Raw genomic sequence first — 22,252 nt, forward strand, 5'->3', positions numbered from 1 at the left:
CAGGCAAGTTTGGCCTTGGAGTACAAAATGAAGCAGAGAAAAGCTAACAGTGTTGTCAAGAGAACACACTGGTCACAGCAAACACCCTTTTCCAACAACACAAGAGATGACTCTACACATGAATACCACCAAATGGTCAATACTGAAATCAGATTGATTACATTCTTTGTAGCAGAAGAAGGAGAAGCTCTATGCTGTCAGCAAAAACGAGACCTGGAACTGACCATCCAGATCATCAGTTCCTTATTGCCAAGTTCAGGCTTAAACTGAAGAGAGTAGGGAAAACCACTAGGCTATTCAGGTATGACCTAAATCAAATCCCTTATGACTGTACAGTGGAGGTGACAGATAGATTCAACGGATTAGATCTGGTGGACAGAGTGCCTGAAAAACTATGGATGGAGGTTCATAACACTGTACAGGAGTCAGTGACCAAAAGCACACCAAACAAAAAGAAATGCAAGGAGGCAAAGTCGTTGTCTGAGGAGGCTTTACAAATAGCTGAGAAAAGAAGAGAAGCAAAAGGCAAGGGACAGAGGAAAGATATACCCAACTGAATGCAGAGTTCCAGAGAATAGCAAGGAGAGATAAGAAAGAATTCTTAAATGAACAACACAAAAAAATAGAGAAAACCCGTAGAATGGGAAAGACTAGAGATCTCTTCAATAAAATTGGAGATATCAAGGGAACATTTCATGCAAAGATGTGTATGATAAGGGACAGAAACGGTAAGGACCTAACAGAAGCAGAAGAAATTAAGACAAGGTGGCAAGAATACACAGATGAACGATACAAAAAAGATCTTAATGGCCCAGATAATCACAACGGTGTAGTCACTCACCTAAATCCAGATACCCTAGAGTATGAAGTCAAGCGGGCCTTAGGGAGCACTGCTATGAATATAGCTAGTGGAGGTGATGGAATTCCAGCTGAGCTATTTCAAATCCTAAAGGATGATGCTGTGAAAGTGCTGCACTCAACATGTCAGCGTATTTGGAAAACTCAGCAGTGGCCACAGGACTGGAAAACCTCAGTTTTCATTCCAATCTCAAAGAAGGGCAATGCTAAAGAATGTTTAAACTACTGTACGATTGCACTCATTTCACTTGCTAGCAAGGTTGTGCTCAAAATCCTTCAAGCTAGGCTTCAGCAGTACGTAAACTGAGAATTTCCAGATGTTCAAGCTGGGTTTAGAAAAAGCAGAGGAACCAGAGATCAAACTGCAAACATTCATTGCATCATAAAGCAAAGGAATTCCAGAAAAACATCTATTTCTGCTTCATTGACACCCCACTCCAGTACTCTTGCCTGGAAAATCCCATGGATGGAGGAGCCTGGTAGGCTGCAGTCCATGGGGTCTCTGAGAGTTGGACACAACTCAGTGACTTCACTTTCACTTTTCACTTTCATGCATTGGAGAAGAAAATGGCAACCCACTCCAGTGTTCTTGCCTGGAGAATCCCAGGGACGGCGGAGCCTGGTCGGCTGCCGTCTACGGGGTCGCACAGAGTCGGACACGACTGAAGCGACTTAGCAGCAGCAGCAGCAGCTGCTTCATTGATTATGTAAAAGTCTTTGACTATGTGGATGACAACAAACTGTGGGAAATTCTTAAAGAGATGAGAATACCAGACCACCTTACCTGTCTCCTGAGAAACCTGTATGTGGGTCAAGAAGCAACAGCTAGAACTGAACATGGAACAACGGACTGGTTCCAAATTGGGAAGGAGTATGACAAGGCTGTATATTGTCACTTTGCTTATTTAACTTATATGCAGAGTACATCATGCAAAATGCCAGGCTGGATAAATCACAAGCTGGAATCAAGATTGCTGGGAGAAATAACAACCTCAGATATGCAAATGATACCACCCTAATGGCAGAAAGCTAAGAGGAACTAAAGGGCCTTTTGATGAAAGTGAAAGAGAAGAGTAAAAGAACTGGCTTAAAACTCAACATTCAAAAAACTAAGATTGTGGCATCTGGTCTCATCACTTTATGGCAAATAGAAGGGAAAAAAGTGGAAGCAGTGACAGATTTTATTTTCTTGGGCTCCAAAATCACTTAGGTGACTGCAGCCATGAATTTCCTTGGAAGGAAAGCTATGACAAACCTAGGCAGTGTCTTAAAAAGCAGAGACATCACTTTGCTGACAAAGGTCCCTATAGTCAAAGCTATGATTTTTCCAGTAGTCATGTACGGATGTGAGAGCTGGACCATAAAGAAGGCTGAGCACCAAAGAATTGATGGGTTCAAATAGTGATGCTGCAGAAGACTCTTGAGAGTCCCTTAGACACCAAGGAGATCACACCAGTCAATCCTAAAGGAAATTAACCATAAGTATTCATTGGAAGGGTTGATGCTAAAGCTGAAGCTCCAATACTTTGGTCACCTGATGCAAAGAGCCGACTCATTAGAAAAGACCCTGATGCTAGCAGAGATTGAAGGCAAAAGAAGAGAGCCGCAGAGGATGAGATAGGTAGACAGCATCACCAACTCAGTGGTTTTGAGCAAACTCCAGAAAGACAGTGAAGGACCGGGGAGCCTGCCGTGCTGCAGTCCATGGAGTCGCAAACAGTCAGGCACAGCCTAGTGCTGAACAACAATATAACTGAATCTCTTTACTGTACACTTGAAGGTAACACAACATTGTAAATTAACCAGACATCATTTTTTTTTTTCTTTTTGGCCTGGACAGGTTGACCACTGGAGTGTGAGACTTCAGCTGGTCTCGTGAATGAGGCATTCTGAATTAGACGCAGAGTTCCACTGTTCAGTGGAAATGGTGTGTACAAGAGCAGGCCTGGAAGGAACAAATAGCTTACTTGAGCAGGTGGCTCGGGTCTCCAGGGCACTTGCTTCTGCTGCTTTGCTATCTCTACCTCAACCCACATCTATGGACTCACAAGGGGAAAACTGGGGCTTGCTCTACCCTTGAGTGTCCATGGTGTGGCACTAGTCTTCTCTACTCTGCTGCAGAAATAAAACCAGTAGGAACATAAAAGGACAAATATTGTATGATTCCATTTACATGAGGCTCCTAGAATCGTCAAATTCATAGAGACAGAAGGTCGGACAGCGATGGCCAGGAGCTGGGGGTACAGGATTTACTGTTTAATGGGTACAAAGCTTCAGCTGGGGGCAATGAAAGAGTTCTGACGACGAACAGGAGTGATGGCTACACAACAATGTGAAGGTATTTAATGCCACAGAACTGTACACTTAAAAATGATTAAAGTGGTAAGTTTCATGTTATGTATATTTTACCACACAGTAGCAAAAGAAAATTCTCCCAACGTGTGGGACTTTAGTTTACATGAAAGGAGAGATGGCCTTGTCCATGGATCTGCACTGGTTTATGCATAATGCCTAAAACAGCTAGTCAGGAAATTGAAAAGTTCAACGCTGAAAAACTGGTAAGAAGATGTCAGTACGTACCTCTTGAAATGAACAGCCTGGAAATGTGCACATAGCCTACGGCCCCCAGAGACCTTCAGTGGGGAGGGTGCCCCTGGTAGTCCAGTGGGCACTTTGGCGCACTGAACTTGTTCTCTGGTTTGCAGTTGCCTCTGTCTCCAGCCATATCTGTGCTTGTGTAACGGAACCATGCACGTTGGGGCCACGGTGGCAGAGACGGAACCCAGGCAAGAGCACAATGACACAAGCTTCTCTTCTTCCTTAGATTTGACCTGGTTAGCATTGCTGCTCAGTGTCCAACACGCCAACAGGCAGAGGCTACAGTGAGTCCCCAAACAGCATCGATTCCCTCGCTGGCCCCTCTTGTTGGTTATGTGGGAGAAAAGTTTATACTGGATCTCTTTTCTCACAGCGGTTTTAGTTATTAATATTTGTCCTCATTGGAACAGATTCTTAATCTCGATACGATATTGTCTTCTTTGCCTGCCTTGCTTCTTCTGGCATCATATCGTCAACTCAGATCGTCAACTCAGAATGCCTCATTGATGGCCGTGGAATCACACAATACATCATCTGTAACCAAGAAGCTGATTCTGCCACAAAGGCGGTAGGGAATGGAGTCATGTTCTTGAGTCCTACTGTACGCACCTCACCCAGAAAGAGATGGCTTGATCAAAAGGTAAGGTCACAGGGTACTAGCTGAACTAACACTCTAGAGTGTTTAGGGTGCTTTCCCAGGATACAGTATATGCCAACCAGTTGCCAATGTATGGTGTCATTTCTCTTATAGACAGGGTACACTAAGGACTAAGGAGTGGAAGTAGGAATGACCTCCCTTCTATTGCATATGATAAATCACCTATCAAAATGCTGCAAATCAGCCCCATGACCTTTAGACTGGTGAATTAGAAGGGCTGGGTAGGCAAGGGAGATATATTTCCACGAGGAACACACGGGCATGTGCCAGTAAATTGGAAACTCAAATTGCTCTCCAACAGACAGAGGAGGTCCCTCTACTGGCTAGTGACTGGTCCCAATTACCGAGGGGGTTGCTGCTACCTGATGGGGGAGTGGATGACTATGTCTAGACCCCAGGAATCTGTCCAATAGCAACAATCCATGAGAAATCATGGCAAACTAATAAAGGTGGGTCCTCAGCAGGAATGAAGGTTTGGATCTCTCCTACCAGTTAAAAAAAATCACCTTGGCCAAGAGGGCAGAAGGGCAATATTGCAATGATTATCAAATGACACCTCTTGGCCAGTTGTGGGATTGAGGACTGTACTATCTACATTTAATGATAAGCATTTACTTTTTTCTCTGTATGTGAGACAGCACTAATGTGTAAATAAGCAGTGATGGTGGTTAATATTATTGTTTAGCTCCGAGTGAAAGTCTGATTGAATGGACATATTCCCAGATCATATAGAAAGTGATAGAACTTTGTGTTTCCCCTGTTTTGTTCCCAACTACGCTCATGCAAATAAAAGGAAAAAATAGATGGACTGTGCTGGTTGATTTCCAGTTGCCTCTCCGGATCCACTCTGCACCCACTCTGCCTGACTCTGCAGGCAGGATTACCTGGGAGGATGACTGCCGAGGACCGTGGCACCAGTGCTCCCTTCCTTTTCAGCTATCAAACGGTTCAGCCACCAGGGGGCATCAGGGGAAATTCGAAGGGTAGAAGGAGAGAGAGATTGGGGTATTTCTTCCCCACTCCCTCCCCACCAGACCACTGGCAACCATTATGTTCCTCCACCTGTGGTTAACCTCTCCTTTCATGACCACGTTCCTGCTGGGTTTTGATAATACCTCCACCTCCTCTCACACCTTCAGACCTCAAGGTGGTACCCCTTCCTGCTGTTGATAATCCCAAGAGCTTTAACATCCCTTACTGGTTCTCTCTATCTGTGGTCCTTTCATTAAACTCTCTTCTGTTAAACCTACTTAATTTTTCAGGGCAAGAACTGAACTCGTTATTTTTGAAATAGTTGTTATTAAGGTATACATAACATGCAACACAATGCACAGAGTTTAAGTGTACAGTTTACACTTAAACTGACCATCATCCCCATCATACAGAAAGCTCTCATTTCTTCAGAAGCTCTGTATGTTCCCACCTCCTCAAAGCGACGACACCATTGTTTTCACCACAGATTAGTCCCGCCACTTTGTGAACTTCATATAAAAATGGAATCATGCAGGGACTTGCCTGGTGGTCCCCTGTACAGTAAGAACTCTTTTGCTAAATCTTCTTTCACTCATCATATCTTCAAGATTCATCCATGTGATTGAGTGCATCAATATTTACTTCCTCTAATTGATGAAGGGTATTCTATTGCATAAACGTAATACAGTTTGTTTTTCTATTCAGTCAATGGATGACATGTGGGTTGCTCCCAGTTTTTAGCTATTGTGACTAAAGGTGCTATGAAATTTGGGTATAAATCTTTTTGTGGACATTCACTTTTTTTTTTTTTTTTTTTTGATATACACCCAGGAGTGGAATTCTCTGTCTTTGGGGAGGTGTATTTTCACTTTATATGAAATAACCAAACAGTTCTCTAAAACAATAGTACCAATTAAACCTTTAGAGCATGCTACCTGCTGGCCAATAAAAGCAGAGATTTCTCTAAAAAAAAAATAAAATAAAATAAAAAATAAACCTTTAGAGCATGCTATGTCTCCAAATCAGGCCAGGCCAAGACAGGGCCTGAATAAAGACAAACTTGAAAATGTCATTCGGATTCGCTAGTAATATCCAATGGACTAGTCTAAAAAACGGCGGTAGGCACAGTTCCTGAAGCAAGCAAAGCGCAGCTCCTCCTACAGGCGCCTCCTGTCCCCTCCCCACCGTTCTCAGCGATCACCAGGCGTCAGAAGGTCCCCTCCAGCCCAGACGTGTGAATTCTCACTCCTCAGCTTACCAGCTAGCTGTTAGAAGACGAACAGTTCAGTAAATTCATTTACACTTACACGTGAATGACTGTCAGGCCTTTTAGGGGAAAAGGAGTCTCACTAGTCAGTGCGTGTCACTCCTCGGAATGAGCTTGGCCAGTTAGTTTTCTTAAAAAAAAAAAAAAAAATCTTCCACTCCAGGAGGACCACCAGCTGCAAAGTCAAGAAGCAGAGGACAGAGTTAGGCAGCCGACTTTTCCCGGTCCTCCTGGAGGGGCTAGGCCTCTCAAGACCGCGTCCCCCTTTCTCAGCGGGTCCCCAGGCAGGCGTGGATTCCCTGAAGCCGGTGCTGCGGTCTCCCGCCCCCTCAAGCCCTTCCCCTTCGTCCGGGAGGCGCCCTGGGAGCCTGCCGTCCGTCCGGCGCAGCCTCCTTTGGCACCGAGACCTCCAGGTGCCCAGCGCGAAGGCGGAGCCGGGCTGCCGCCGCCTCCCCGGCGCCGCGGACGAGACCCCCGGGAGTTTGGGCCCCCGCGCTGCGGCTCCGGCGTCCCCAGCCTCCCAGGCCCGCCGCGCTCCCCCCTCTCTGCGTGCGCGGGGCTAAGCCTGCGACGCGCGAACACAGCGCAGCGCGCGGAGCCGAGGGGCGCGCGCCGGGCAGCGGCGCGGGCAGCGGCGCGGGCAGCGGGATCTCAGCGCTCTCGGAGCCCGCGCTCCAGCTGCGGGCCCACGGACGCCCGCACCATGGCTGCCGAGGGACCCGGCCCCGGCGCCCGGCTCTGGGCGGCGGCGCTGCTCCTTCTTGGCCTGCCGCGCCTCTCCACGCCGGCGAATGGTGAGTGTCCGTGGAGCGTCCACGAGGCGGCGGGCCCCGGGTGGCTCATAGGGTCTCGGTGGGGAAAGCGAAGCTCGCCTGGGCTGCCCCCTGGGACGAGCCCAGAGCACGGCCATCTGGGGCGAGAACGAGGCGAGCTGCTGTCCTGCCACCCTGCGTCCCCTCTCCCGGCTCCTCGAGTAGCCTCGAGCCGAAACGCGCCCCGGAGCCCCTCAACCACCCCTTCCTGCGGGGCGCGCGCCGGAGAAAGCCTGTGCTTTGATCTCACAGCCCTGCCGCTAGCTTTCCAAGATCTCCTTGAAAAGTCTGCGAAATGACATCACGTCTAGGGTGCCTGGAGCCTCCGCTGCAGAGATACGATTTCCCACGTCTATTAAATGTGCTCCTAATTGCACCGCCGGTGATTACAAGACTCCGTCGTAGTTTTGGCTTGGTCCAGGGAGAGCTGAAAGATGAGAGGAAATCAGCTAGGCGAAAGAGAGAGGAGAATATACTGGGGAGAGACGACGGCACGTGCAAAGGCCCTGTGAATGGCAGGGGAAATGGGATAAATGATAGAGTGGCTAGAGTGCAAAGTTCAAGGTGAGGCGGTCCTTCCACAAGAAGCTGGAGAAATAGGTAAGAACCAGATTATTGCAGATTTTTGAGAATTGACCCATCTTTTTGTTCGTTTGTTGAACCTGAATTCAGCTTTCAGTACTTCTCTTAAATTAGCAGAATCACCACCTTAGATCAGTTCAGTTTCAAAAAGCTAATTTAGCTGTCTTTTGATTTTGAAACAAAATCCCTATTGATTTGTGTAGAAGGATATGATGAAAAAGAAGCCATGAGTTCTCACATCCATGAGGGATTTTTAGTAAATCAAGCTTGGGACAAGTTAGGTTGATGAAGTAAAAAAAACCTTGGCTGATTCAGGATGCTTTGTATATCTTAATATGTCATCACTATTTAGCAAACAAATTGGGTGAAAGGAGAAGATTTGACAAAAAAAAAGCACAGTGGTTAGGGAAAAGAGAAAGCCAGAGGAAAACCTCCAGGTATTATCTTAGACGTTTTGTCTTAAGTGCCAGATTGTAGGACTCTTTGCTCATAATTAAGGTCAGTGTCTTATTTCTCCACATTCTCAGAGAGAGTGTGTGAGAAAAAAAAAAAAACACTGTTAACTTTGAAAGCTTCTAGTGAACACTGTTAATTTTTAATTAAGATAAAATTCATGTACAATTTACCGTTTTAAAATGCGCAATTCAAGTGTTTTTTAATATAGTCATTTTGTTTTACAGCCATCACTGCTCTCTAATTTCTGAGTATTTTCATCACCCCCAAAGAAATCCCGTCCCTATAAGCAGCCAAGCCACTCTTAGTTCTTTGCTGTAGTAGTTTTTGGCCTAACACAGAGTCATGAAAAATTAAGCTGATTTTAAAGAATGCAACTAGAATAAATTGGAGCTGGTACTAACTTTTGAACAATGTATACTATTGTACCCATTTTATTTCCTTTTAAAGAAATATCCTGCAATCCATGAGACTTTCATTTCACCCCATTATAAGTGCTTAAGTGGAATGCCAGATGGATATGGAGCCATATGGATATGGATATGGCTTGATTTGGGTCATAGAAAATTTAAGACAGAAATATCATCAGACAAGGAGAAAGCATCAAGCCTGGCTGTTGTTCAGCTGTTGTTCAGGCCACCCCATGGACTGAAGTGCACCGGGCTCCTCTGTCCTTCCCTTCCCCCTTTTCTTGTTAACACTTGCCAGAAATGCCTCCATTTCTCCCTTTTCTCCTTTTCTTCTCCCTTCTTCCCCGGTGGCGAACTATAGGTACCTTTGCTTTCAAGAAACTCCAGTTGCTGAGCTCCAACTTTTATAGCAGAGCCACTGAAGAAATTAGAATCTATTTATGAAAGGAATCTTTTCTTTACTAAATGTATGCTTAACTACCACCACTTTTCACACTCAGGGATTTGTGTTCTACAGGGATGGAAGGAGGAAGATGAAATGTGCAGCTAACCTGATGTGTTAGGACATTTGAAGAGAGAAGTTGGTGTTATTAGAAATTCCATAGGCCTATTAAAAAATAAGTCAAACTCAAATGACAAACATTTAGTTTTCCATTGGACTAATTAGATATGTATCTTATACATACAAGAGACCTGCTACTGTAATTTTAAAATACTTTTGAAACTGAAAAAAATCTTCTCATTAACTGGATGCAAATTAACTGTGTTTGGGTAATGACTGCAGGAAAAGATCATTAATTCAACGAGTAATTTGAGTGTCTACCTTATGCTAGGTTACTACCCTTGCTTTTGAGGATAGAATGGCAAGGAGAAAAAGGTCCTTGTTATCAGGGAGCTTAAAATCCAACAGGGGAGGGACTTCCCTGGTGGCTAAGACTCCATGCTCCCATTGCAGGGTCCCAGGTTCAATCCCTCGTCAGGGAACTAGATCCCACGTGGTGCAACTAAAGATCCCTTGTGCTGCAACGAAAAGATTCCACATGCTTCAGCTAAGCCGTGGCCCAGCAAAAGAAAAAAAAATCCAGTGGGGGGAAGAGACTCATTAAGCAAATAATTATGTGAACAAAATGTGAAACTGCAGTTCTGATAAGATTAAAAGACAGAAGTACTATGACAGCATGTATTAGGAGATTTTTTTCATTTGGTGTAGGAGGATCTGAAAGATGAGCAAGAACTGACCAGGCAAAGGGGGGAAGAAAAGGGATCTGAATAGAAAACGATGTACAAAGAAACTGTGAGTCACAGAGAAAATAGGACGTGTGATAAGAAACGGAGTTCTGGAGTCCAGAGCCCAAGGTGGAAATAGTTTGAGATGATGCTAGGAGAATTGACAAGGGGCCAAGTTTTGTTTCGATCCGCAAACAGAAAGGAAACCATTGAATGGCTTCCAATAGTAGAGCGACTGATCAGGTTTGCATTTTTAGAAGCTCATCCTGAGAGTAGGAAGAATGGATAGGACCAGGGCAAGACTGGATGTGGAGAGACCATACAGGATGGTATTTCACTGTCCAGGTGAGAGAGGCTGGAGGTGGAGAGAAGGCTGGGGTGAACAGAACGGGTCTGGACTGAAGAGAAAAATGTGAGTCATCATCTCAAGATGGTCTGTGAAACGGTGTGTGTAAATGGAATCCTAGGGAAAGATTTTATAGCAAGATGACCTACTTTAGTTTCTCCACATATTCATTGAAGTATAAATACTGAACTAGTTCTAGTAGTTTTTTAGTGGATTCCCTAGGATTTTCTACACTCCAAGATTATGTCGTTTGCAGATATATTTTTCTTTTTTCCAGTCTGGATGCTTTTTATTTCATTTTCTTGCCTAATTGCCTTGGAGAGAACTGCCAGTACAGTGTCGAATAGACGTGGCAAGAGTGGATAATCCTTGTTGACAAGGATCATAGCAGAAGGCACTCAGCACTTCACCATCAAGTGTAATGTCAGCTATGGGATTTTTGTAGATGCTTTTATCAGGTTGAAGAAATTCCTCTTCATTCCTAGTTTGTTGAAAAGGTATTGAATTTTGTCAAATGCCTTTCTGTATCTATTGAGATGATCATGTAGTTTTTGTCCTTTATTCTACTGATAATTGTATTTGGGGGTATAAGTCAACCTTCCTGGGATAGATCCCACATAGACAGAGTGTATAATTCTTTTTTTTTTTTTTTTAATTCTGCTGGACTTTGTTTGCTGGCATTTTTGTTGAGGATTTTTGTGTCTATATTTATGAGAGATAATGACCTATAATTTTCTTTTCTTTTGTCTTTTGTCTGGGTTTGGCATTAGGGCAATGGTGGCCTCCTAAATCAAGTTGGGAGGTATTGCTCTCTGCTAATCTATTTTTTAGTTTTTGTATTCTAACCATTTTTTAAATTGAAGTATAGTTAATTTACAGTGTTGTATTAGTTTCAGGTATAGAGCAAAGTGATTCACTTTTTAATAGTCTTTTCTATTATAGGTTATTACACTATATTGAATATAGCTCCCTGTGTTACATAGTAGGTCTTTGTTGTTAATCTGTTTTATATATATTAATCCCAAACTCCTAATTTGTCTCCTCCCTCAAAAAGAATGAGGGCATCCTTTTTGGTAACCATATAAGTTTGTTTTCTGTGTCTGTGAGTCTATTTTTGTTTTGTAAATAAGCTCCTAGCACCAAGAGGACTCCTCCAGCAGTCTTCAGAATGAGGGGAGGGGGTATAGTTGACCCTTGTCCACTCTTTCATCTTGAGAGGTGAACGTCGCAGACTCTCAGAGTCACGTGTGGCTTGTAGCAGTGCTGGAGCAGGGAAGCGAGGGCTGTCAGACTTCTTGCATCATGTGAACCCTTGGCTTTCACTTTTATCTCCGGGGTTTGACCATCAAAACCTGTGTCTAGTTTCATAGCCCATTTTTTCCAGATACACAAATGCTACTGATACAAAAGTGTCTTGAGGGTGCATGCTTGCTTCTTCAGGTAGGACTACCAAGGATTAATATAGCTATTCAGGTCGTTTTCTGCACACTGGTACCATGTCTGAGGGAACTCCAGTCACCTACAGGTATGTTTACTGTGAGAAGTTTTTGCATTTCTTTTATTATAGCTTTTGCCTCCAAAGCTCGGCAGATTACTGTGTTTGTGGTAGTAATTTTGCAGTAGACGACAGCTAAGTTTCTTATTTGATTAAGATCAATAATTTATGGTAATTTTGCTGACGGAAGTGAAACGTGACATTTTAGGTGGGCTTTTTCTCCCTGCCTTTACTTTAGATTTGATAGGGTCTTGACTTGGTCCCTTCAATAGGTTGCTGGGGGCCCCAGCACTCCCTCCTGCACCATGGTTTTCTTGCCTAACGCTGTCCTTTGCTTTTAGACTCAGCTTTCACCTCTCCTGAGTTCACGTCCTATTCTACCCATCTCCCTATGTTTCTTGAGGCTTCTTGCGCGTAGATTGATGTAGTGCCAGCAGCCAGGGTGCAAGAGACGAGGCTACTGCTCTCTTGGCCGGTGGGGAGAAACGCGGCAAACACAAGCACACTCATCATGGGAAGTGACGATGTCCTGAGACAGGAGGGAAGCAACCTGCTGAGTGTGAGGTCACACTCCAGGGCCGGGCAGCAGAAGAAGGCAGAGCTGAGGCTGAATCAGGGCCTTGGACAGCAAGTGACCCTACCCAGGGGAACCTAGGACACTTAGCCTTAGCATATGCTGTTTGTAAAATGCCTTTTTATTTATTTTTATTCAGTATTTTGATTTTTATACAATTTTGAAGGTTATATTCCATTTACAGGTGAGTGATCACACCATCATGGTTATCTGGGTCGTGAAGATCTTTTTGTATAGTTTTCTGTGTATTCTTGCCACCTCTTCTTCATACCTTCTGCTTCTGTTAGGTCCATACCATTTCTGTCCTTTATTGAGCCCATCTTTGCATGAAATGTTCTCTTGGTATCTCTGATTTCCTTGAGAGATCTCTAGTCTTTCCCGTCCTATGGTTTTCCTACATTTCTCTGCACTGATCACTGAGGAAGGCTTTCTTACCTGTCCTTGCTATTCTTTGGAGCTCTGCATTCAGATGAGTATATCTTTCCTTTTCTTCTTTGCCTTTAGCTTCTCTTCTTTTCTCAGCTATTTGTAAGGCCTCCTCAGACAACCGTTTTGCCTTTTTGTATTTCTTTTTCTTTTTCTTGGGGATGGTCTAGATCACTGCCTCCTGTACAAACACAAACCTCCGTCCATAGTTCTTCAAGCACTCTATCAGATCCAGTCCCTTGAATCTGTCACTTCCACTGTATAATCGTAAGGGATTTAATTAAGGTCATACCTGAATGATCCACTGATTTCCCCTACTTTCTTCAGTTTAAGTCTGAATTTGGCAATAAGGAGTTCATGATCTGAGCCACAGTTAGCTCCCGGTCTTGTTTTTGCTTACTGTATAGAGCTTCCCCACCTTCGGCTGCAAAGCATATAATCAATCTGATTTTGGTATTGACCATCTAGTGATGTCCATGTATAGAGTCTTCTCTTGTGTTGTTGGAAGAAGATTTTTTGCTATGACCAGTGTGTTCTCTTGGAAAAACTCTATTAGCCTCTGTCCAGCTTCATTCTGTACTCCAAGGCCAAACTTGCCTGTTATTCCAGGTATCTCTAAACTTCCTACTTTTGCATTCTAGTTCCCTATAATGAAAAGGACATCTTTTTGGGGTGTTAGTTCTAGAACGTCTTGTAGATCTTCATAGAACCATTCAACTTCAGCTTCTTCAGCATTACTGGTTGGGGCATAGACTTGGATTACCGTGATATTGAATGGTTTGCCTTGGAAACGAACAGAGATCATTCTGTTGTTTTTGAGATTGCATCCAAGTATTGCATTTCAGACTCTTTTGTTGACTGAGAGCTACTCATTTCTTCTAAGGGATTCTTGCCCACAGTGGTATATATAATGGTCATCTGAGTTAAATACACCCATTCCAGTCCATTTTAGTTCACTGATTCCTAAAATGTCAATGTTCACTCTTGCCATGTCCTGTGTGACCACTTCCAATTTACCTTGATTCATGGACTTAACTTTCCAGGTTCCTATGCAGTATTATTCTTTACAGCATTGAACTTTACTTCCATCACCAGTCACAGCCACAACTGGGCGTTGTTTTCACTTTGGCTGTATCTCTTCATTCTTTCTGGAGTTAGTTCTCCACTGATCTCCAGTAGCATACTGGGCACCTACTGACCTGGGGAGTTCATCTTTCTGTGTCATATCTTCTTGCCTGTCCATATGTTCATGGGGTTCTCAAGGCAAGAATACTGAAATGGTTTGCATTCCCTTCTCCACTAGACCATGTTTTGTCAGAAACGTTTTGTCCAGACATCCTGGAATGTGAAATCAAGTGGACCTTAGGAAGCACTACTACAAACATAGCTATTGAAGGTGATGGAATTTCAGCTGAGCTATTTCAAATCCTAAAATATGATGCTGTTAAAGTGCTGCACTCAATATACCAGCAAAGATAATCCTGCAGTGGCCACAGGATTGGAAAAGGTCAGTTTTCATTCCAATCCCAAAGAATGGTGATGCCAAAGAATGTTCAAACTCCCGTACATATTGCACTCATCTCACACGGTCACAAAGTAATCCTCGAAATCCTTCAAGTGAGGCTTCAGCAGTACGTGAACCAAGAACTTCCAGGTCTTCAAGCTGGATTTAGAAAATGCAGAAGAAACAGAGATCAAATTGCCAACATCCATTGGATCATAGAAAAAACAAGAGAGTTCCAGAAAAACATCTACTTCTGCTTTACTGACTACACCAAAGCCTTTAACTGTGTGGATCACAACAAACTATGGAAAATTCTTCAAGAGATGAATACCAGACCACCTGACCTGCCTCCTGAGAAATCTGTATGCAGGTCAAGAAGCAACAGTTAGAACCAGATATGGAACAATAGACTGGTTCCAAATTGGAAAAGGAGAACGTCAAGGCTGTATATTGTCACCCTGCTTATTTCACTTCTATGAAGAGTACATCATGCAAAACGCCAGTCTGGATGAAGCACAAGCTGGAATCAAGATTGCAGGGAGAAATATCAATAACCTCAGATACGCAGAAGACACTACCATTATGGCAGAAAGATGAACTAAAGAGCCTCTTGATGAAAGTGAAAGAGGAAAGTGAAAAAGTTGGCTTAAAACTCAACATTCAAAAAATTAAGATCATGACATTTGGTTCCATCACTTCATGGCAAATAGATGGGGAAACAGTGAGAGACTTTATTTTCTTGGTCTCCAGTATCACTGAAGATGGTGACTGCAGCCATGAAATTAAAAGACGCTTACTCCTTGGAAGAAACACTATGACCAACCTAGATAGCATATTCAAAAGCAGGGATGTTACTATGCTGACAAAGATCCTCCTAGTCAAAGCTATGGTTTTTCCAGTAGTCACGTATGGATGTGAGAGTTGGACTATAAAGAAAGGTGAGAGCCGAAGAATTGATGCTTTTGAACTGTGGTGTTGGAGAAGACTCTTAAGAGTCCCTTGGACTGCAAGGAGATCCAACCAGTCCATCCTGGAGGAGATCAGTCCTGAATATTCATTTGAAGGACCGATGCTGAAGCTGAAACTCCAATACTTTGGCCACCTGATGTGAAGAACTACTCATTGGAAAAGACCCTGATGCTGGGAAAGATTGAAGGTGGGAGGAGAAGGGGACGACAGAGGATGAGATGGTTGAGTGGCATCACTGACTGGAGGGACGTGAGTTTGAGTGAACTCCGGGAGTTGGTGATGGACAAGAAGCCTGGAGTGCTGCAGTCCCTGGTCTTGCATTTACAAATGTTACAAAATACTGGCTATACTCCCTGTGTTGTGCAACACATGCTTGAGCCTGTCTGACACTCAGTGGTTTGTGCCCCTCCCCGCACCTCCCCTCCCCCTTTCATCCCCCCACTGCTTTGCTCTCTGTATCTGTGAATCTGCTTCTTTGTTGTTATATTCACCAGTTTGTTGTATTTTTTAGATGCCACATTTAAGTGATATTATACAGTGATATTGTCTTTGTCTGACATGTTTCTCTTAGCATAATGCATTCGGAGTCCACCCATGTTGCTGCAAATGGCAAAATTTCGTTCTTTTTTATGGATGAATAGTATTCCATTGTGTATATCTTTCTATCCATTCATCTACTGATATACAGTTAGGATGCTTCCTTGTCTTGGCAAGGAAATTGCCAAGCATTGTAAATAATGCCTCCAAGCATCTTTTTAAATGGAAGATTTGAAGGACTTATCCAGATAAACATGCCAGCTCACTTAGTTAATTTTTTTTTAAGAGTAAAAAATTGTAGTTGTCATCACCTGGTCCCAGGGATGAGTGCATTGTGGTAGTTGCTGTGCTTCAGTCTTTAAGCAAGTGGGAGAGACTACAGTCCTAACAGGTGTTTGCCTGGGGGGTGTCTACTGAGGTTAAATTCCCTTGGATCCTGGAATCAGCCTGTGTCCATGCTTGTCCTCACACAGGGAAGCTCTTCGTGCTGGAGTCTCAGAACGGCTCTCAGGGCCTGGCACTGGAGGCCGCGCGGCTTTCCTGCAGGAGCAGAGGTGCTCACCTGGTGTCTGCAGATGAGCTGCGGAGGGTGGTCCAGGACTGCGCCTTAGCGGTGTGCACCACGGGCTGGCTGGCGGACGGCACCCTAGGGTAAGTCAGGCCAGCTGGGGGCACTCTCCTTCCAACTCATCCCACTACCCCATCAGGGCTGATTTGGTGGCTCAATAATTGTTCTCTTGAGGCACCAGGATAGACAGAGGGCAGTGGGCTATGGCTTGCAGTTTATTTTCTGTCTTGAGTTCTCATATAAAAACATATCTCTGGAGTCTTGTTGCAGTCTTTTCCCCCTTGCTTTGTTATTTTGAATTGCCTTTTAGGTTACAAAAATAATACATGCTCATAAAAATTTCAGATAATTCATATATATAAAGCACAAAGTGAGTTTCTCTCTTCTTCCCTACCTCGGAGTTAATGACCCTTAACTGTTTGACATATGTTCTTTATCTCTTTTTCTCTGTGGATGTTCATCTGCATCCATGAGAAAAGAGGAACACAGCATGGAGGTTTTAAAATATAATTACAAATTCTTTCACGTTACTCCCATTGAGAAGTGGGGTCAGTGTCCCTTCCCTTTGTATTTTGTTTGTTTTTATATCACTCCTTATTTTTTTGGCCTCACCATGTGACCTGCGGGATCTTCATTCCCCACCCAGGGATCAAGCCCTTGCCTCCTGCAGGAGAAGCACAGGGTCGTAACCACTGGACTGCCCGGAAAGTCCCAGTGTCCTCTACCTTGGAATGAGGGACAGCATAGAATTGCCTCGACCAGTAGAACACAGCAGGAGTGATACTCTGAGGCTAGGTCGGAAAAAGCCACTCTCTGATTTCTGGGGACACTTACTTTTGAGATGCTACCACTGAGAGGTCCTCAGAAGCCCAGGCCACATGGAAATGCCCTGTGTATGTACTCTCGCCAATAGCCCCAGCTGATTTCCCAACCACTAGCGAGCATTAACTGCCTCTGGGTGATTCCAACCCCTGCTATTGAGTGAGCCAGCCCAGCTCAGCCTTAGACATTGTATAGCAGAGACAAGCCTTTCCCATCGTGCCCTATCTGAATTCCTGACCCTTGGAATCCTTGTGGAGAAATAAGTCTGTGGGTGACTAGGAGAAAACATCCCATTAGTGCTGCTAACTGCTCTGTGTATTAGTCATAAACAGAGAGGGCAGGAGCCGTTCCACTTTTCCCTTCATGCCACAGGAATGTGAGAGAGCAAATGGGCTCCAAGAACTACTTGACCCTGAAGATGTCTGGCTGGGAATTAGCCATAGAAAACACACACAGCCATGCTGATGCACACCCCCAAAGGTGAAGCAGCAACTGGATAAAGAGAAAAATGAAGCCACCTCCAGAACTGTTCAGTGAGTCTGCAACTGTGACTCTCTCTGCCTCCCATTTTACTTCCAACGTCCTAAATCAACAAAATATGACCAGTGATAATACATGTTTCCCTAGTGTAGTTAAGTATGGATACTTTTAATAACTCTGTTACTATCATTGAATCAGATAATCAAGGTATTCAGAGATTCTAAAGAGCCAGCTTGGAGCCAGACTTACGTCTCCTAGGCATTACAAATAGAAGCGAAGTCACTGGAAAGGTTTATCTTCTCTGGGTTTTGCTGTAACGTGTTAAAACATATTACATAGTGGATCTCTACCTTGCTTAGATGATATTTCTTTATACAGTAAACAAGCTTATTTGAAATATTTACTAAATGACATATTAAAATAGTTTTCCGTGTTAATATTTCTGGAACCATGAAGTATCTGACCATGAGTAGTACATTTCACTGTGGGTCCATCTCCCCTCCCCACCAAAAACTATTAAACGCACAGTGCAAGGACTTCCCTGCAGGTCCAATGCCTAGGATTCCAAGCTCCTAATGTGGGGCCCTCAGGTTCAATCCCTGATCAAAGAACTAGATCCCAGGGGCCACAACTAATAAAATAAAAAATCCTGCATGCCACAATGAAGATCAAAGATCTCACATGTTACAATTAAGAGTTGGTGCAGCCAAATAAAATAAATAAATACATATTTTTAAAAAACTTCTCTAGAGGAAAATAATATTATCCTAGACAATTTATTTCTACAAACTATGTTAGCAAATAAAAGACTTGTCACATAGTATAAAATAACCAGTCACATGGGGAGGCACCAGTCACATGAGGTCAGTTTCCATTCCAATCCCAAAGAAAGGCAAGGCCGTAGAATGCTCAAGCTCCCGCACAATTGCACTCATCTCACACGCTAGCAAAGTAAAGCTCAAAATCCTCCAAGGCAGGCTTCAACAGTACGTGAACCGTGAACTTCCAGATGTTCAAGCTGGATTTAGAAAAGGCAGAGGAACCAGAGATCAAATTGTCAACATCCGTTGGATCATTGAAAAAGCAAGAGAGTTCCAGAAAAATATCCATTTCTGCTTTATTGACTATGCCAAATCCTTTGACTGTGTGGATCACAACAAACTGTGGAAAATTCTTCAAGAAATGGGAATACCAGACCGCCTTACCTACCTCCTGAGAAATCTGTGTGTAGGTCAAAAAGCAACAGTTAGAACTGGACATGGAACAACAGACTGGTTCCTCATAGGAAAAGGAGTACATCAAGGCTGTGTATTGTCACCCTGCTTATTTTACTTATATGCAGAGTACATCATGAGAAACGCTGGGCTGGAGGAAGCACAAGCTGGAATCAAGATTGCCAGGAGAAATATCAATAACCTCAGATATGCAGATGACACCACTCTTATGGCAGAAAGTGAAGAACTAATGAACCTCTTGATGAAAGTAAAAGAGGAGAGTTAAGAGTTGGCTTAAAACTCAACATTCAGAAAACTAAGACCATGGCATCTGGACCCATTATGGCAAACAGATGAGCAAACAGTGGAAACAGTGACAAACTTCATTTTTGGGGGGCTCCAAAATCACTGAAGATGGCAGCCATGAAATTAAAAGAGACTTACTCCTTGGAAGAAACACTGTGACCAACCTAGATAGCATATTCAAAAGCAGGGACATTACTTTGCCAACAAAGGTCCGTCTAGTCAAGGCTATGGTTTTTCCAGGGGTCATGTATGGATGTGAGAGTTGGACTGTGAAGAAAGCTGAGCGCTGAAGAATTGATGCTTTTGAACTGTGGTGTTGGAGAAGACTCTTGAGAGTCCCTTGGACTGCAAGGAGATCCAACCAGTCCATCCTGGAGGAGATCAGTCCTGAATATTCATAGGAAGGACTGATGCTGAAGCTGAAACTCCAATACTTTGGCCACCTGATGTGAAGAACTGACTCATTTGAAGATCTTGAACGATTGAAGGTGAGAGGAGAAGGGGACGACAGAGGATGAGATGGTTGGATGGCATCACCAAGTCAATGGACTTGAGTTTGAGTAAACTCCAGGAGGTGGTGATGGACAGGGAAGCCTGGCATGCTGCAGTCCATGGGGTAACAAAGAGTTGGACACGACTGAGTGACTGAACTGAGCTGGAGAGACAAGGCAACAATAATAAAAATAGCCAATAAAAATTCTAGATGTTAACATTGGTAGATGCAGACTTTAAAATAACTCTTTAAAATGCTCAAAATGCAAAGGACAAAAAAGGAGAATTTTGGCAGAAGACTGAAAACTATGAAAATAACCAAATAAAAACTCTAGAAATGAAAAATGCAATAGCTGAAATTAAGAACTTAATGGCCAAATCTAACAGCTGATTTTAAGAGTCAAAGAGAAAAGTAATGAACTGGAAGATATTTTAGAGGAAAATGTCCAGAATAAAGAACAGAAGAAAAGGGATGAAAATATGGAAGAAAGAGTACAAAGCAAAGAAGATGCATGTAATTGGAAATCCAAAAGGAGAAGAGAAATAAGATGAAGCAAAATTAATATGAGATTTAGCCACAACGGTGGAAAAATACTCACACCGATTTAAGAAGCCCTGCAAAGCCCAATCAGGATAAATAAGAGTTTCACAACCAGGAACAAAACAGTAAAACTGGTAAGGATCAAATATGAAGAAAAACTATTAAAAGTAATAAGGAAAAGAAAGAGTACCTTCAAAGGAGCAGCAATAAAGTAACAGTGAAAGCCCAAAGACCACTGAATAATGCCTTCAAAGTGCTGAAAGAAAATACTACCAAACTAGAATTCTATACCCAGTGAAAAATCTTCAGAGAATAAAGGTAAAATAAAGAATTTTCAGACAGATATAAGTTGAGAGAATTGATTACATATGACCTGCACTAAATGAAATCCTGAAGCACGTTCTTCTGGCAGGAGGAAAATAATTGGAGGTGGCCAACTGGAGACGCAAGAAAGAATTGAGTGGTAAAAGTAAATATAGGGGTGAATTGAAATTACATACAGATGGTCCCATCACTTCATGGGAAATAGATGGGGAAACAGTGGAAACAGTGTCAGGCTTTGTTATTTGGGCTCCAAAATCACTGCAGATGGTGACTGCAGCCATGAAATTAAAAGATGCTTACTCTTTGGAAGAAAAGTTATGACCAACCTAGATAGCATATTGAAAAGCAGAGACATTACTTTGCCAACAAAGGTCCACCTAGACAAGGCAATGGTTTTTCCAGTGGTCATGTATGGATGTGAGAGTTGGACTGTGAAGAAGGCTGAGCGCCAAAGAATTGATGCTTTTGAACTGTGGTGTTGGAGAAGACTCTTGAGAGTCCCTTGGACTGCAAGGAGATCCAACTAGTCCATTCTGAAGGAGATCAGCCCTGGGATTTCTTTGGAGGGAATGATGCTAAAGCTGAAACTCCAGTATTTTGGCCACCTCATGTGAAGAGTTGACTCATTGGAAAAGACTCTGATGCTGGGAGGGGTTGGGGGCAGGAGGAGAAGGGGACGACAGAGGATGAGACGGCTGGATGGCATCACTGACTCAATGGACATGAGTCTGAGTGAACTCCGGGAGTTGGTGATGGACAGGGAGGCCTGGCATGCTGCAGTCCATGGGGTCGCAAAGAGTCAGACACGACTGAGCGACTGAACTGAACTGAACAGGTGGTCCCTGACTTATGGTGGTTCACCTTACAACTTTTTAACTTTATGATGGTAGGAAAGCATTATTCTTTCAATAGAAATGGTTCTTCAAGTTGTGAATTTTGATCTCTTTCTAGGCTAGTGAGATACTATCTGATACTTCTTTGTGATGCAGGGCAGTGGCAGTAAGCTGCAGCTCCCAGTCAGCTGTGCGATCATGAGACTAAAAAACTGATACGCTTACAGCCATTCCGTGGTGAGGTGACCATTCAGCTTTTTCACTTTCAACATCAGTTCAGTTCAGTCACTCAGTCATGTCCAACTGTTTGCGACCCCATGAATCACAGCACGCCAGGCCTCCCTGTCCATCACCAACTCCCAGAGTTCACTCAGACTCATGTCCATCGAGTCTGTGATGCCATCCAGCCATCTCATCCTCTGTCGTCCCCTTCTCCTCCTGCCCCCAATCCCTCCCAGCATCAGGGTCTTTTTCAGTGAGTCAACTCTTTGCCATAGTATTGGAGTTTCACCTTAACATCAGTCCTTCCAATGAACATCCAGGACTGATCTCCTTCAGGATGGACTAGTTGGATCTCCTTGCAGTCCAAGGGACTCTCAAGAGTCTTCTCCAACATCACAGTTCAAAAGCATCAATTCTTCAGCGCTCAGCTTTCTTCACAGTCCAACTCTCACATCCATACATGACCACTGGAAAAACCACAGCCTTGACTAGACGGACCTTTGTTGGCAAAGTAATGTCTCTGCTTTTGAATATGCTATCTAGGTTGGTCATAACTTTCCTTTCAAGGAGTAAGCGGTCTTTTAATTTCATGGCTGCAGTCACCATCTGCAGTGATTTTGGAGCCCCCCAAAATAAAGTCGGACACTATTTCCAGTGTTTCCCCATCTATTTCCCATGAAGTGATGGGACCAGATGCCATAGTCTTAGTTTTCTGAATGTTGAGCTTTAAGCCAACTTTTTCACTCTCCTCTTTCACTTTCA

General features: G+C 43.5%; 1 protein-coding gene across 1 annotated transcript in view; it reads left to right on the forward strand.

The window, feature by feature from the left end:
- Positions 1-7,056: 7,056 nt before the first annotated feature.
- The window catches only part of SUSD5 (sushi domain containing 5), a 44,986-nt gene continuing 29,790 nt past the window's right edge, over positions 7,057-22,252 (forward strand). Inside the window, exons 1-2 of the mRNA XM_052649524.1 lie at positions 7,057-7,147; positions 16,162-16,339. Coding sequence (XP_052505484.1) covers positions 7,057-7,147; positions 16,162-16,339 — 269 coding nt within the window. The remainder of the gene's footprint in view (positions 7,148-16,161; positions 16,340-22,252) is intronic.

The sequence above is a fragment of the Budorcas taxicolor genome, chromosome 1 (assembly GCF_023091745.1).
Source record: "Budorcas taxicolor isolate Tak-1 chromosome 1, Takin1.1, whole genome shotgun sequence".
In the NCBI taxonomy this organism is placed as follows: Eukaryota; Metazoa; Chordata; class Mammalia; order Artiodactyla; family Bovidae; genus Budorcas; species Budorcas taxicolor.